This window comes from Cydia pomonella, chromosome 19 (assembly GCF_033807575.1).
Source record: "Cydia pomonella isolate Wapato2018A chromosome 19, ilCydPomo1, whole genome shotgun sequence".
Lineage (NCBI taxonomy): Eukaryota > Metazoa > Arthropoda > Insecta > Lepidoptera > Tortricidae > Cydia > Cydia pomonella.
In genome coordinates, this window is record NC_084721.1 from 3,351,921 (window position 1) to 3,367,854 (window position 15,934).

The 15,934-nt window shown below is 37.0% G+C and overlaps 1 protein-coding gene across 1 annotated transcript in view; it reads left to right on the top strand.

The window, feature by feature from the left end:
* LOC133528081 (hemicentin-1-like) overlaps positions 1 to 15,934 on the top strand; it is a 246,913-nt gene that overhangs the window by 173,544 nt on the left and 57,435 nt on the right. The window contains exons 3-4 of the mRNA XM_061865294.1: positions 174 to 300; positions 15,126 to 15,322. Of these exons, the coding sequence (XP_061721278.1) occupies positions 174 to 300; positions 15,126 to 15,322 (324 nt within the window). The remainder of the gene's footprint in view (positions 1 to 173; positions 301 to 15,125; positions 15,323 to 15,934) is intronic.

The following is a 15,934-nucleotide window of genomic DNA, read 5'->3' on the forward strand; positions in this document are numbered from 1 at the left end:
GTTGGAACCAATTATGGACATGGAACTAACGCATCATGGCAATAAATAGTATTCGTTAGTTTTGGGTATACGGGATTGGTACCTGAATTAAAAAACTTCAATTTCAATTAAACCGTATATTTCGGGTTAAATTGTATTTTAAATTACAATACAAAAATCTTAACATTTTGCAGGCCCGGTAGTGAGCCAAGAAGCCATCGAAGGCCGCAACACCTCGCTCCACTGCGACACCTCACTCGAGACATCCACCGACGAGCTGATGCTGCTTGTGTGGTACAAGAATGACGTACCCATTTACAGGTATGTATTAGAAATAAGTGCTCCCTGAGACGTTTTTAAGCAGTGCTAAAAAAAGTACATCCTAGGCCTTGTTGCATAACATTCAGGCGCACAGTTTGCACTCACTGTTAATTATTTAGCGTCCCTTTAGTTACGGTCACAATGGGTTTTTGGGAAGGCTCTACATTTTTATAACAAGTTACAAAATGACGCAGTTTTTTTAACTTACCTATATTGAAGTTCGATAATTCTTCGATCGAATGGAATGATCAACGATGAATCAGTTTGTAAAATCAAATAAAATCTAAAACTTTTAGGCTCTTTCCGTTAGCTTACCTCCATTCCCCTACTGTTAAAAATAGAGCGTTCACAATACATCAGGTACGGTCGCCATCAGATATATCGGAGCGGCTGAGTTGCTCACAAATATCAAAACACGCCTCTATTGTCAAGGCGTTGAAGTGCGTGTTCAGATATTTTTGAGCAGCTCGGCCGCTCCGCTATATCTGATGGTGACTTTACGCCACTGACTGTTAAGTTTTGCTAGAAAACGAGGTATTTAGTCCGTTACTAATAATGAATATGCGCTAAATATGAACGACATATTTGTGTTCGTACTAGAGTTTAGTGTTGGGTGACCCAAACTCGCCGCCTACAACGACAGCGCAAGACCTCCCCCAACCGGTTGTCTTAATGCGCGAAGCGCGCGGCTCAACGCGCAGCAGTACGCAGCGCGCGGCTTTCGTGAACGCTACTCATCACTGCTAGTGCTTGAAAATGGAGACCTAGCTAGGCTCTCCGAAACATGTCGCGCGAGTAAATAAAAATAAGTAAGTTAAACCGTTTTATCAGCTTAAATTAGTGACTCACGACGGTTAAAATTCGATTAAATGTGAACGACCCGTAGAGGGACACTAGGATCAATCTACCTAGTTTTCCTTCGATATTGCAACCTATTTTAGATCCCAAGAATGCCTTAAACAATTTCACGCCATGTTACCCGGGCATGTTTATTATGCAACCGGGAAAATCTTACGTTGCACAGATTTTTGAATCGATATAACGTCGACTTAAGTGTATTTAGATTATTACGTAGTATACTACGTAGAATATATTGAATGTGCCATTATATGATGAAAAATGTCTACATAAAAAGCAGTTTCTTTGATATTAATCCAGGGGTGAAAATTGGGTTGCAATTGTTTAATACCTTCTACGCAATCGTCACGTCGGTCGTGCAGTAACTGTTTGCAAAAATGAAGACAGATCAAACCGTCAAATTTGGCATTTTTATTACAAGTTACAAACGAGATTAAGTTAGCATAAATAGTGTACACGACACATGCAAACCACTAACGACTCAAACAAACAACAAAAACACTCGAAAATATTTTGTGTTTAGCCATAAACCACACTGAATAACAACAATTAAGCAGAACAGTTGCTTAATTAAACGTATAAAAACTAAATTAACCGTCTCTCAAAAGTGGAATAGGTTATAAATTCAATTTTGCAAGCAGTAATCGAAATCAAATATAGTAAATAACAAACACATTCTTCATTTAATCAAAATTAAGCATTGGACAAATTCATATCCACAACGCAGGCTTCGTCAGGAGGGTACAACCATAAATCAGCAACAGACGTCGTCTTTGCGCACAAACAATAAAGCTATCGGCAACAGGCTTCGTCATTTTTAATAGTAAATTGATGTTTACGTTTGCATAATTCATGAGATAACAACGTTATGGTATTTAAAAATCAAATACATTTTATGAGTTAAATGGTCTTGCACTACTTATTTATATAGTACCTAAGGAAAAAATGCCGGAATCACAAAATATATTTTAAAAGTGCCAAGTCTTCTTCCTCGCGTTGCACGTTGTCCTGGCATTTTTGCCACGGCTCATGGGAGCCTGATTGGGTCCGCTTGCATTTATATTTTCAGTTAATTGTATTTTATAATTGTTGATGTGCTTGTTTTTGCTTGTATGTAAATTCCATGTTGACGTGTAAAAGTGCCCTTGTGGCCTATTTGCTGAATAAATGTTGATGTTTCTTGGCAACTAATCCCTAGAATTGGCGTAGGCTCTATTAGTTTTTATGAAAGCGACTGCCATCTGACCTTCCAAACCCAGAGGGTAAACTAGGCCTTATTGGGATTAGTCCGGGTTCCACACGATAGTTTCCTTCACAGAAAAGCGACTGGTAAATATCAAATGATATTTCGTACATAAGTTCCAAAAAACTCATGGGTCCGAGTTCCGGGTTAAAAGTAGCTCGCTCTTACCGCTAGGCCACCAGCGCTTATTTAAAAGTAGCTCGCTCTTACCGCTAGGCCACCAGCGCTTATTTAAAAGTAGCTCGCTCTTACCGCTAGGCCACCAGCGCTTATTTAAAAGTAGCTCGCTCTTACCGCTAGGCCACCAGCGCTTATTTAAAAGTAGCTCGCTCTTACCGCTAGGCCACCAGCGCTTATTTAAAAGTAGCACGCTCTTACCGCTAGGCCACCAGCGCTTATTTAAAAGTACCTCGCTCTTACCGCTAGGTCACCAGCGCTTATTTAAAAGTACCTCGCTCTTACCGCTAGGCCACCAGCGCTTATTTAAAAGTGACAAGTAAATTTTAATAGGTACTAAGGTGTATAACTATATTGTAAGTTTATATACATTTTATTAGTATAACCATAATACTTAAATCGTAATGAAGCAAGAAAAAAAGTCGGTTTTACTCTTATTCTCGTTTGATATTCCATTATGAGTACAACTACCTACTTATTCCCAATCTCTATATTTATCCATTACTGAAATCTTCAATCTTTAGATATACAGGGTGACCTTAGCCATTGGACAAACCCTGAAATCCCACGAAGGGTTACTTCTCAGGAATGCTCTGACGTTAATATTTTTTTAATTAGAACAAAAGATAAAAAATAGATATTTCGAACAAAAGTTATTTGCAATAATCGACAACAAAAAGAATCACACTGTGTTAATCTTTGGCAGTGTTTTTGACAATTTGTTCGAAATATTTGATAATGATGACATTTTTCAAAAGTCAGTAGCTTATTAGTGTCATAAATAAAAAAGATAATCAAAAAGGTTGTAGAAGGTTCCATATTATTCTTTGAGGATATTACCTTAGGAGCTACTAACACATACAGGCTGCTCCAAAGTAAAAATTGGTAAATTGTTAATTTCTTCGAAACCGCTACACCGGCTGTTATAATAGTTTGTGCACTAGTTCTAAATACCTTTGCATATGTACATTTCGGCTTTGTCCAATGGCTAGGGACACACTGTATAAATCTAAACAACACGCCGTCTAATTATATTATTATTGTCGTAACATTTATTTCAAATATTGTCTTGAATTGATTGAATATCACAAGGTCATATCAATAAGTTTTGTTTTCTATTTTATTTTTCTTTGGGCCGTTAGCTCTCATTTAGTTTTGATATCTATTTAATTGTGAACTAATTGTAGTTAATAGTAATTTAATTTATACTTGGTTTTTTCAATTTTTTTTTTATATATTCGTCTCAATAAAGACACACTTAGATATCAGATATAAAATCTAATGTCTAAAATCCATTGTTCGTTGTAGGACTTGTATGGATGGGTGAACAAAATTACAAATAGGTGTGTATTACCTATTAAATACAAGCTCTTCCTTCCACGAAGATGCAACGAAGTGTATAGCACAACAATATCATATTTTCCCAGCAAAGCACCTCCAGAATTTGCCTCGACGGAAACCGGCGGGGCCTGAAATACGAGTCAGGCAATTCTTTACTTTCCGGAGTGTGCAGTAATGTACAATACAAACACTTTATTGGACGCGTCGTAAGGAAAATTAGACGTAAAAAATGTGTATACTTGCTTGAAATGATGTTTATTTGAGCATCTTAGGCCTTAATGTAACTTGTGTTATGTGACGATCCTCTTGAGAAATGGAAGTGAATTTCTTAACAAAATGTTTTCCATCCTCATTTATTTGAGCGGATGTATAACATAAATTAATAAGTCTAGGAGTTAGCTTTAAGAAAGCATTTAATGTTTGAATAAATGTATATTGAATAACCTGTTGAGTGAGTAACCAAATGTCAAAAAACGGAACCCTTATGGATTCGTCATGTCCATCTGTCTGTTTATGTCACAGTCACTTTTTTCCGAAACTATAAGAACTATACTGTTCAAACTTGGTAAGTAGATGTCTTCTATGAACCGCATTAAGATTTTCACACAAAAATAGAAAAAAAAACAATAAATTTTGGGGATTCCCCATACTTAGATCTGAAACTCAATTTTTTTTTCATCAAACCCATACGTGTAGGATAGGTCTTCAAAAATGATATTGAGGTTTCTAATATTTTTTTTTCTAAACTGAATAGTTTGCGCGAGAGACACTTCCAAAATGGTAAAATGTGTCCCCCCCCCCCCCCCCCCCTGTAACTTCTAAAATAACAGAATGATACAACTAACAAAAAACAAAAATTGGTTTGAAGTTGAACGAGATCTAGTAAGTAGTTTTTTTTTAATACATCATAAATGGTACGGAACCCTTCATGGGCGAGTTCGACGACTCGCACTTGGCCGCTTTTTTTGGAACACTGAGCACGCGTTATGGCTCAGTTTCATTCGTCGATAGGGCCCGCATTCGGGAAACTGTTTTCATTGGGGACCCCGCATACGGGGTCCGGGATATTTCTAAAACGCATGCCATTATGAGTTTCATAGTCGGTACACCACCTTACCGCCTACGGGGAGTCCCCGCATGATTTATTTCGACTGAGTTATCGATCAATGAAACTGAGCCATTAAGGAAAATAACACTTCAATGAAACTAATGTTCTTAATAGTACAAAAAGCTAAAACACATAATTATAGGCTATTAATGTTACCATAAAAAAAAATTATTCATTGTATGAATATTTTAGTAAGCGAACATACAACGTTGTTCATACCTAATCATCAGAACAACTATCAAACCATTTTTGTTTTTAATGTGCTAGTTGACTTACAAAGTTACTTTATTTGTGTATTTAAACTTAAACTTATTGATAGACAAAACGAGCCCCGATTTTTATTTTTTTGAGGTTTTCCTATTTGTACAAAAATAACGTGTTTTTCACAAAATCACTTATGTTTAATGTTAATACTAATGTAGTTTAATTTTATATGGAAATATTTTACAATAACTAAATCCAAATATAAGAAATACCATTTGCACCAAATAACGTTTTTTTTTTTGTTTTTTCGGGTACGAAAATAAAACATGTGAAAGCCCTTTTACCGAATAAAGCAACCTGGCTCCGCCAATATACTGCAAATTAAATATAATGCTTTGAGCTCATGCATGCAAGTGCTGTAGGAGAGTAGAACATTTATTTAAGGTTCTTTTTTTCACTATATAAAATTTTTTTTTTTTTTAAAAGCAATGTCTAGCGCGAGTAATCCTTAAAGGTGACATTTGGATAACGGCAGCAGCTGCGTTACCGTTGCGGCATTATCTCTTGGATAAATTGAGTGACGGATTGAAAGTTCTAATCTCTTCAGAAATCGGGTAACGACTGACAATCATCTTAAAATTCCTGCATAATATCAATACTGCAGCAGCAGCGGCTGCATTCGTCATCCAAATATCACCATGTAGGGAATCGCAATCATGGAGGGTAGAGACACAGTATAAGGTAGGTGTATTTTTAGACCCAGTAGCCCAACTTCGATCATTTTATTTTCGTCGTTCGAAATTCAAATTCACGGACGCATTCGCTCGCCGGCGACGGTCCGCCCGGGCGCGCCGCTTAGCAAACATGCTCACTTTTTTTAACCCGAAATCCGCTTTTTTTTCGAGGATTACTTGGTTATCGGTGTACACTGGTAGAGGGTAAGGAGAAAACTCTCTTATGGGAGAAGAGTTGCAAGTGTCCAGTTGTCAGCTATAAATAACAGTTCCAAATCTCTCTAGAGTGGAGCTAGAGTACCCGTTATTGACGGAGTGAAGTGTGCTGCCGATGATTTGAGCTCTGGCAACCTTACTCACCGGCATAGTATCTAGTGTTATTTGGCTGGGGTAAGGTGAAGGTACTTCCCCAGTTGGGCTCTGCTCTAAATCTGGAATGACATCCGCTGTGCTGTGCCCTACCACATAAAGCGACATGAAATTCACAATGCCCATACCTCTCTTGTGGACGTAGTTTAAGGACGTACCCGGGTCCAAAAAGTCTATACATTTTATTCGTGCTGCTCGAAACCGGGCGGCGCGAGCGGTGATTCGCGCGGTACGATCAAAAAGTATTTATTTTCACCAAACCTCCATAGTAAGTGGGCTAAATCGTTCTATTTAAAGGCCTTTCTTTACCCACTTCCGCCATTCCTGAGATCTGGAAGACATCAAGCCGACAACCGATCTGTATCGGGGCTTTTCTTTATTTCTTATTGATAGAGGTATTCCTTTTACTTCTTTTACACTCACGGGCAAATAAAATGGAAGTCCAATAATAAAGTAAAGTAAATTTCTTTATTTGCGTTAAATGTGGTTAACAAAAGATCAAAAAAACGGCGTGGAAATACTATACTTCGATTATATTGTCTATTGATTTCATTTTTATATTGTTATTGATTCTATTGTTTGTTGTATGACGACCGGTCTGGCCTAGTGGGTACTGACAGTGACCCTGCTTATGAAGCCGATGGGCCTGGGCAGTGTTGGCCGAACGTTAATTGCAATTGAATATTAACCATTAGTAAATAAACCGTAAACAATAACAGACGGTTACAGTTTACTGTTCAATTTGTAATGGTTATGGTCAATAGCGTTAACAATTCGGCCAACACTGGTCCCGGGTTCAAATCCTGGTCAGGACATTTATTATGGTGATGCGCATGAATATCCGTCCCATGAGGATGTTTGCTATGTATTTAAGTATTTATTAATATGTATATGTGGTATATATATCGTTGATTAAGTACCCACAATAGAAGCTTTATTGCGCTTACTGTGGAAATTAGTTAATCTGTGTAATAATGTCCTTTAATATGTATTTATTGTCAACACTAACAATAGAAATTATGAATTAAGTATTTCGGTTAATTATCATTTTAGGTAAAATATATTTTGTTCCACTTTACACCCAGTAGGTATAACGATAAATGAAATCACTTAGGATTATTCACTTATTAATGTATTTACTTACTTTTTACCGTTTTATCAGCAGCCAATTTTTATTGCCCCGCAGTGTACACTCAAGCTATCTTTGATCTCGTCGCTTGACACTGCCCTAAGTAGTTTATAGCCGCCAGACCTGATGGCGAAACCCGTATTATTGAGATATATGTAAACGGGAAACAAGTTATTTACAGGTTAACTTGGACACATTTTATAATTAAGAAGATGTTTTATAGAAAGGCAAAAAAGAACACGATATTTTTTTTAAATACTACCTAAACTAACTAAATAACAAGTTACATGTACATATAAATTAATACTAAAATCGCAATATTCGAAAGTTTACAATACAATACGATACAAATACTTTTTATTGCACACCTGAATAATAAACGTTAATACAGAAATAAAACAACAAAAAAAGTAGAGGTAAACAACAGGCGGTCATATCGCTAAAAAGCGATCTCTTCCAGACTACCGTTACGTAAGTTGAATGAAAAAAAGTTTGTACACAATGCTTATTTATTTTTTATTTATTAAATTGCCAAGCCAAGTTAGTAATTACGTAGCCAAAAATACTTAAAAATAAGAATACATTTTAAAATCCAATCATTATAAAAAATCTAAATTAGATACACTTAAGTTTATAGCTTCTGATGGCGAAACCCATATCACTGAGATATATGTATACTAACGCGAAACGAGTTTCACAGGTTCATGTTAATATTCCAGCATAATTAACTTGATAAGCTAAAGGACTAACGGTTGTTGAACTCCAAGGATAAGTTTGCGGCAGTTCTTATACGAGATAGTAGTAATGCAGTTATTTTTACTACTTATCGTGGTAATTAAAGGCGGCAAAGATTTAAAGTAGTAATGCACCGTATGGCAAAATTATCTGAATGTTTAAAAATGTCCAGTTGAGTTCGTAAATATCTTTAAGACAGTGACAATAAGGTTGTGTAAGTATATTTTTTAACTTTGGCTTGTTATGGATGTTTGGGAGCCCGAACGTACTAATCGGTGTTTTCAAAAGCGGCCAAGTGCGAGTCGGACTCGCCCATGAAGGGTTCCGTACCATTTATGACGTATTAAAAAAAAAAACTACTTACTAGATCTCGTTCAAACCAATTTTCAGTGGCAGTTTGCATGGTAATGTATATCATATATATATATTTTTTTAATATTCATTATGTTATTTTAGAAGTTACAGGGGGGGAAACACATATTATACCACTTTGGAAGTGTCTCTCGCGCAAACTATTCAGTTTAGAAAAAAAAATGATATTAGAAACCTAAATATCATTTTTAAAGACCTATCCATAGCCCCAGATACCCCACACGTATGGGTTTCCGGAATTTTTATTTTTTTTAATTTTATGACGTGTTAAAAAAAACTACTTACTAGATCTCGTTCAATATCAACTACAATACTGGCCCAGCCCCACAATGCATAACAGCAGCAATAGAGAATTTGCAAGAATACTTGTACCTAACAATTGAATGAGTTCTCCAATGGCTGTTAAGGCTGTTATGCGTAGTGGGGCGTAATAATAGATATAGATACTGCACAACGAAGCGCGCTAAAATGTCCGACACAATCTTATCTGTAAAGCCATAAGAGCGTATCATATCCTCGTAAGGCCGTGGACTGGACGCAAGCGGCGCGCGGCGCAGCGAGTGACAAATTAAAGCCATTCATACATTGCGCGTTTGCGCTCTACCAAGTGTATAAACGGTCTTGATTTGCCGCTCGCCGCGCTGCGCGCCGCTTGCTTCAAGTCCGCAGCTTAAGAGCGTTTTAACATTAATCGAAAAGTAAACTATCAAAGAAATTTAACTTACTAAAATAAATCGAAAAAGATTTATATAAAACTCAACAATACACATTTTCCCATAGCTAGACCGATTTTTCGTCCCCGAAAACCCCCATATAGCAAATTTAATCGTAATCGTTAGAGCCGTTTCCGAGATCCCCGAAATATATAAATATGTATACAAGAATTGTTCGTTTTAAGCTATAAATAAATAAATATCTGGGAGACCAAGCTTTGTTTGGAAAACATACTACTACATACTTAATATTCCAGCACAATTAACTTGATAAGCTAAAGGACTACTCCTCTCTTTGTCTCCATATAGCAAATTTAATCGAAATCATTAGAGCCGTTTTCGAGATCCCCGAAATATATAAATATGTATACAAGAATTGTTCGTTTTAAGCTATAAATAAATAAATATCTGGGAGACCGAGCTTTGCTCGAAAACATAAAAATGAATGCGCATTTTCCCAGAGATCTTTTTTTGCCCCTGGAAACCCTGATATAGCAAATTACATCGAAATCCTTCATTTCCGAGATCCCCGGAATACGAGTATATATAAATTGTTCGTTTAAAGGTATAAAATATATATCTGGGAGACCGAGCTTTGCTCGGAAAATATATAAAAACACAAAAATGCGCGTTTTCCCATAGATAAGATTTAATATCCGAAATCTCCGAAATATATAATTATATAAGATAATAATTGTTCGTTTAGGTATAAGATAAAACAAGGAGAACTAAGGGTATAAAAAAATATTCTGTATTTTCCACGCTGCGTGCAAGAATTGCACATTGTACCTCAAGTAAGTAAAATTGACAAGTATAATGCGTCTAATAAATCTTGGCTTACGGTCGAATAAATCTTGTTCGACGATAGAATATTCTGAATGAGGGATGAAATAATAATGAACTATCGCTTGACGTAATGTCGCCAGGACACTTACCCATTTTAAATATTCTAGGCAGAGAATTTAGCTCAAAGGAAGTTTTAAGCCTTTGACGTTTAGCTTCGTTTACATTATGTGCTGTGTGCATTACTGCTTAGTGCTAGCAGTGTTGCAGGTTGAGGTAAGACCCTTTATACGCCAGGTGACAAGGTTAAGTGATTCTCCAAATTTTATGTTATAGGAAAAAATAGAAAAAGTTACGCTTTCGGCAGGACTTGAACCTGCAACCTCCGCAATCCGTGCGTTTGCTCTTAACCAATTGAGCTACGAAAGTCTACCAGGATCTCGCAAATCTATCTATTCCTTCCTTTATGTATACACGCCTTAAGGTCACAGATTAATAAATAGTTACTACGTAAGGTGTTCAGGTGGCGTATTTTTTTTGTAATATAAAATTTGGAGTATCGCTTGCAGACGTATCTAGGTGTTAATTACTTTAAGTTTAAGTGAAGTATAAATTGCGTGTGCAATAAATATTTTTAAATTCTCTTGCTCTGAAAGTGAGTCATTGTTGTTTTATAAAGTGTGCAGTATGTGATACGTTTCTGATCTAGAGCATTTTACTTTCCAAGTACGTTTAATAAAAATTAAGATGAGCAATTAAAAGTAGGTGTTAGATTTGTTGTACAACATCCATTACTTTACTTTTTCTTAAATTTTTAATTGAAAGTACCCTCAAGAAATACTATAAAAGTTTATATTTATTAAAAAAACCGGCCAAGTGGGAGTTGGACTCGCGTTGCAAGGGTTCCGTACATCATACAATTTTTCTCCCTCTGCATCTACGTCCGACTCCGAATCTAAAAAAAATCCGCGCCACGTATTATATGAGGCGTCGCCCGACTATGTTAGGTACATACTACGAGACGAGCGAATCGGATCTGGAGCAGAGCGCCCTGTAAGTTGCCCTGTTAATATGAGGGTGCCTTTGATGCCCAGGACTTTACGTCGGCCTTCGCCCGCCTCTTTGAGTAGGTATGAGGACGCCGTAGGTGCCTGACACTGGTCTGCACTGAAACGCGCGCCCCAGGACAGGAGCACTCGCAGCGGGCTTAGTTCAACACTGTAGCATGTGGGCGCCGCGCCGCACAGTAGGCCAAGAAGTAGCTATATATGCGCCAGCGGCCCGTGGTTGGAAGACAATATCAATATTAAAACATGTAAAACATGCTACGTTTAATTATATAGCTGTAAACAAAAACCATAATACTTATTTTGCTTTATCAAAATCGGATTACGCGTATAGGTATGGTACAGGAACTTTACTACGACGATTGCGGATTCAAAATCAGTATGATTCTTTAATTATTAGAGTCCATTTGAAATAATTTTGCACCGTCTTTAATATCACATAGAGTGGGAGTGTTATTATACCTAAACATCATATTTTCTTTAAAAAAATGCCATACGGAGTTATCTTGGTCCGACTTTGTTTTCTTATTCATGACAGACTTAGGATATCAGAAGGGCAAGAATTGTTCAATGACGTTATTTATTTAGCTACAATCAGGGGGGCGACACTAAGAAATGTAGTTAACAATAGTAAAGATGGCAGCGGTTTCTATTAATGGGATCCGATAACCTACTTTTGCGTAAAGTTGACTACTGATTGTGCAAACTACATCACCAGATTTCACTATAAGATAGGTACAATTTAAAGGCATTTATACAACATTAAGAAGGTTGCACATACCTCATATCAATCAAGACCTATCTTTATTCATAATGTTGTTTACTGTCAAAAAATGTATGCAGATATAATTGATATGAACTTATTATTTCTCTATTAATTTAAAAGTGCAGAGCAGAGCAGATTAAATTAGAGCAAGCGTTAAACACAAGTCAAATTCAAATAGGTAAATTAGAATCCCAATAGTTCCTATGTTACAAAACCTGGAGGTTTAAAATTTAACAGTGTTCAAGGCAATGCCGGGATGTTCACATATTTTAGAAGGTAAAAAGAAAATACAATCCTCCTTAGCGCTCAAGCAGCGATGCAAAAAAGCGATGATTATTTTAATTTTGTTTACGACAAAGATGGCGCTGACACTCTGCCAAGGTTTGTACAATTTGATTCCGCTAAGTTAGACGAGATAGAGTGCATCTATGGAGGTACGTGCGTAGACAAGACATACGTCCTATGCCTGAAATTCATTAGTACAAGAAGGACCCGAACCACCATATCATTACGTCCCGGATATTCCTCGAGTGTTCTTGAGGCCGCGAACGCGTCCACTGTTGGCCGTACCGGCGGCGCGCACAGTATCGCGCAGGAACTCGCCACTCCTCCGCGCTTTATCGCTGCTCAATGCACTCTTGACATCAGCACCAGAGTGTGACTTGTTTGCGGGGAGATGGGCGAATGTGTGCCAGGAGGTTCTGTGAGATGATGGATGATAGGCTTTCCAGCACTTGCATTTGATTATTAATGAATATCTGTTTTTTATTTTATATGTTTTGTATTTGTAGTCTAATTATTCGGTGTGTTGGCATATGCTGTAATGCCGTGTAAATATTTGAAAAAGTAAATAAATAAATTACTCATGTGTTTATTTTAAAGAATATCTGGAGCGAATTGTTTACGGAGCTACAGAGCGAGACGAAATTACCAGGAATTATCCTAATGTGCGCTTTACCTGTCCTTACTTTACCTCCGGAATATCTTGAATTCAAGTCCAGTTGGATGTTAAGGTCAAAGAAGAAACGCTCAGTTGAGAACTAGGCAATTTAGTTATGCGCACATGAAAGAGTTCTAGGTCAGACTGAGACACAAGTCACAGAAGACGAAGCAAATGCAGCTTTGTACACAAAGATGAACAAACGTAAAAAGAAGAACAATTCAAGTACTTACAACACCTAGTCTATTAAGGTTGATGTAGACGGAGACTATTTTGAGACGCCTAAATTACGGCGCCAGTGTCTCCTGACAGCACATCTTCAGGCCGTTTACACAATGACTATTTTAAGCCGCCTAAATCTTTTCCAGTGACCAGCAAACCGACACTATTTACTATATAGGTACTGTGATTAGGAAATAAAAAAGTAATATGACTGCAGTAAGACAACGTTCTGCGACGATGATTTTTTTATGTACCGCCATATTTAGTTTTAATTTAGTTTGTTTATCGTGTCGGTATTTTGTAATCTACATTTGATGTGTGACTTGTCACTCGTTTAGTTTTAGTTTAGTTCTAGCTTACTCACAGTTTTATTTCACTTTATTCGAAACAGGTTTGGACTATTAATAGTCTTGCTTACTTATAGTTTTAAGTCAGGTGCCCACTGAAAATCAGCGCCATGGCTTGCCACTGGTCTAGTTTGTGTTGTATGTGTTTAATTTTATAATATTGTAGCCAAATTATGATGTTAATAAAAGTATTTTGTTTCTTTCTTTCAGTATGAAAAAAAATTGCAATTCAGACAATTAAGGTAATCTCAATATTATTGTGCCTAAATTCCCTCGTATTTGCGAGAAGATTTTTTTTACAATTACATACAATTCGTACAATCGTATAATGGGGTGACGTAATCTGGATTCCCAACTAATGAACTGTTTTGTATGTGTTTGAAAGGGGCTCTGCACTGGCTGCATATAATTGGATCCAGTGGAAGCGCGCATTTAGGATTTCAATAGTGGAGTCCTAAACGGGTCCTCAGCAATTAAGTTCCAAGTCTCTCATGTAGGCATCAATTATCAAACTGATCTTATCCGCTGAAAGTGGTATTTCTTTCTATTAATATATTTTATTTAAAAAATACCTTTAATTATACACCGTGGGCTCGAATAACCTGACAGATTTTAAAGGTGTATTCTTGACTCCATTTAGAGACTAAAATGTCATACAAAGTTTTTTGAAATAGGCCTTGTTTTAGATATATACAATTCATGTGAAAATTTGTTTTTGTAATAACTCAGTGAAAAATGTCTTTTTGACTGTGACACTGCCACTATGTTAGACATACCTACCTGCTGAGTGCTGACAGAGAATAAAGTTTTATAGGAAAAACAAAATTTAGCTGTGTACTAAAAAATTACTTTACTTATAAGTTGTAATGTAATTCGACATAAAAAAAATAAACATGTTTTGCTTTTCATGATCTCAGGCGTTGCGTGATTAAAATCTGTCGGGTACTCGAGCCCACGATGTATGTACGTACAAGCTGTCCGCGGGAATGACAACTTTTGTTTTTAATTTATAATATGTCTATAAATCTTACTGTATGGATATTATAATTTTTTTGCATCTAAGTGGGTTTTATTCATAACACATTTGACTATTCAACTCAATTTATTTGCATCAGACGTCCATAGAATTGCATATGTACTCTCCAGACACTACTCCAGACGGCTACTGTGACACCAGATTCACGAGGCTGTTGGTGCTCTACAGCACGCAGGACCTTTATGGCCTATAGGTATATTATGTCCCGCTGCTGGGTAAAGGCATCCCCTATCTTCCATCATTCATCACGGCTTTATGCATACTCCTGCTCCATTTTCGAATTTCAAGTCCTCGATTTCGTCACTTAAAAATCTGTAGAAAACGGCAAAATGCTACCTACGTTTTAAATAGCGATAGGAATTAGGAATCTAGTGGGATTGACGACTTGTTTGCAAGTCTATTAGTAGAATTGAAATGCCTAATAGTGGAGATATTATTAAAGGGAGGACACGAAATCGAACGATCGAAATTCAAAAATCACACCCCCAGGTCGTCTCGCCATCTCCTTTTTGGCCTGCCTGTGCCTCGGGTGATCTGTGGTGCTGTGACGCAGGAGTTAACAGGAAAAAGAAAGAGGTTATTCTCGATGGGCCGGTATCCCAAAGCTGCAAGAAAATAACATCTCGTTTCCATTCTTCTTTCATGTCCAAATCTCCATCTCATCTAATCTGTTTGTTTCAGTTTCGACTACCGTTCCCGCTCCGAATGGTCCAACGACCTATTTAACAGCACCGGCCGACTTAAGGCTGATCTTGAGCATCAGCCAACCATCCTGACAGTGTCGGCCCTGAGGGAAGATGACCAGGCCCTGTATCACTGCCGGGTGGACTTCCTTCAGGCTCCCACGAGGAATGTTGGAGTCAATTTAACTATAGTTGGTGAGTTGAATGCTTTAGCTTCCTTCACTTTGTCTGCCATGTGAATGTGTCTACCAGAGTGACTATAAAAGTAGGGTAAGTAAGTATATAAAGGCGACCTCGAAAAAGTGTTGTCCGACGTTTTATTTCGCAACAATTTAATTTGACCGAACCCGACCTCGGTTAAATTATTTTTAATAACTATTAAATTACCAAAAACCTCCTACGCTATGCGATATAAAATAAAAGTATGCCAAAAATGACTTAGAACATTTTGGAAGCTGTTGTATTGATTTCTCTCAAACATAGCTAAGAACCACCGCAAGGAAACTCGCTTTCAGTTTAAGAAAACGCATCGAAATCGGTCCATCTGTTGGAGAGCTACGATGCCAAAGACAGACAAACAAGACAGACAGACATGAAACATATAACACTCCTCTTTTTCGTTGGGGGTAAAAAAAGACATCCTGCAGAAGCCATGAGGTTAGCTTAAATTTATCCCGAGGTTGTGATGAGTAATAGCAAAATTTAGAAAGTTTACATAGCTTTTGTAAAAGTTTTGACATTTTTCTTAAATAAGTTTTAGTTTCTTTGTATGTACTAGTGTCCAACTGATTTTTTTTACCAAAAACG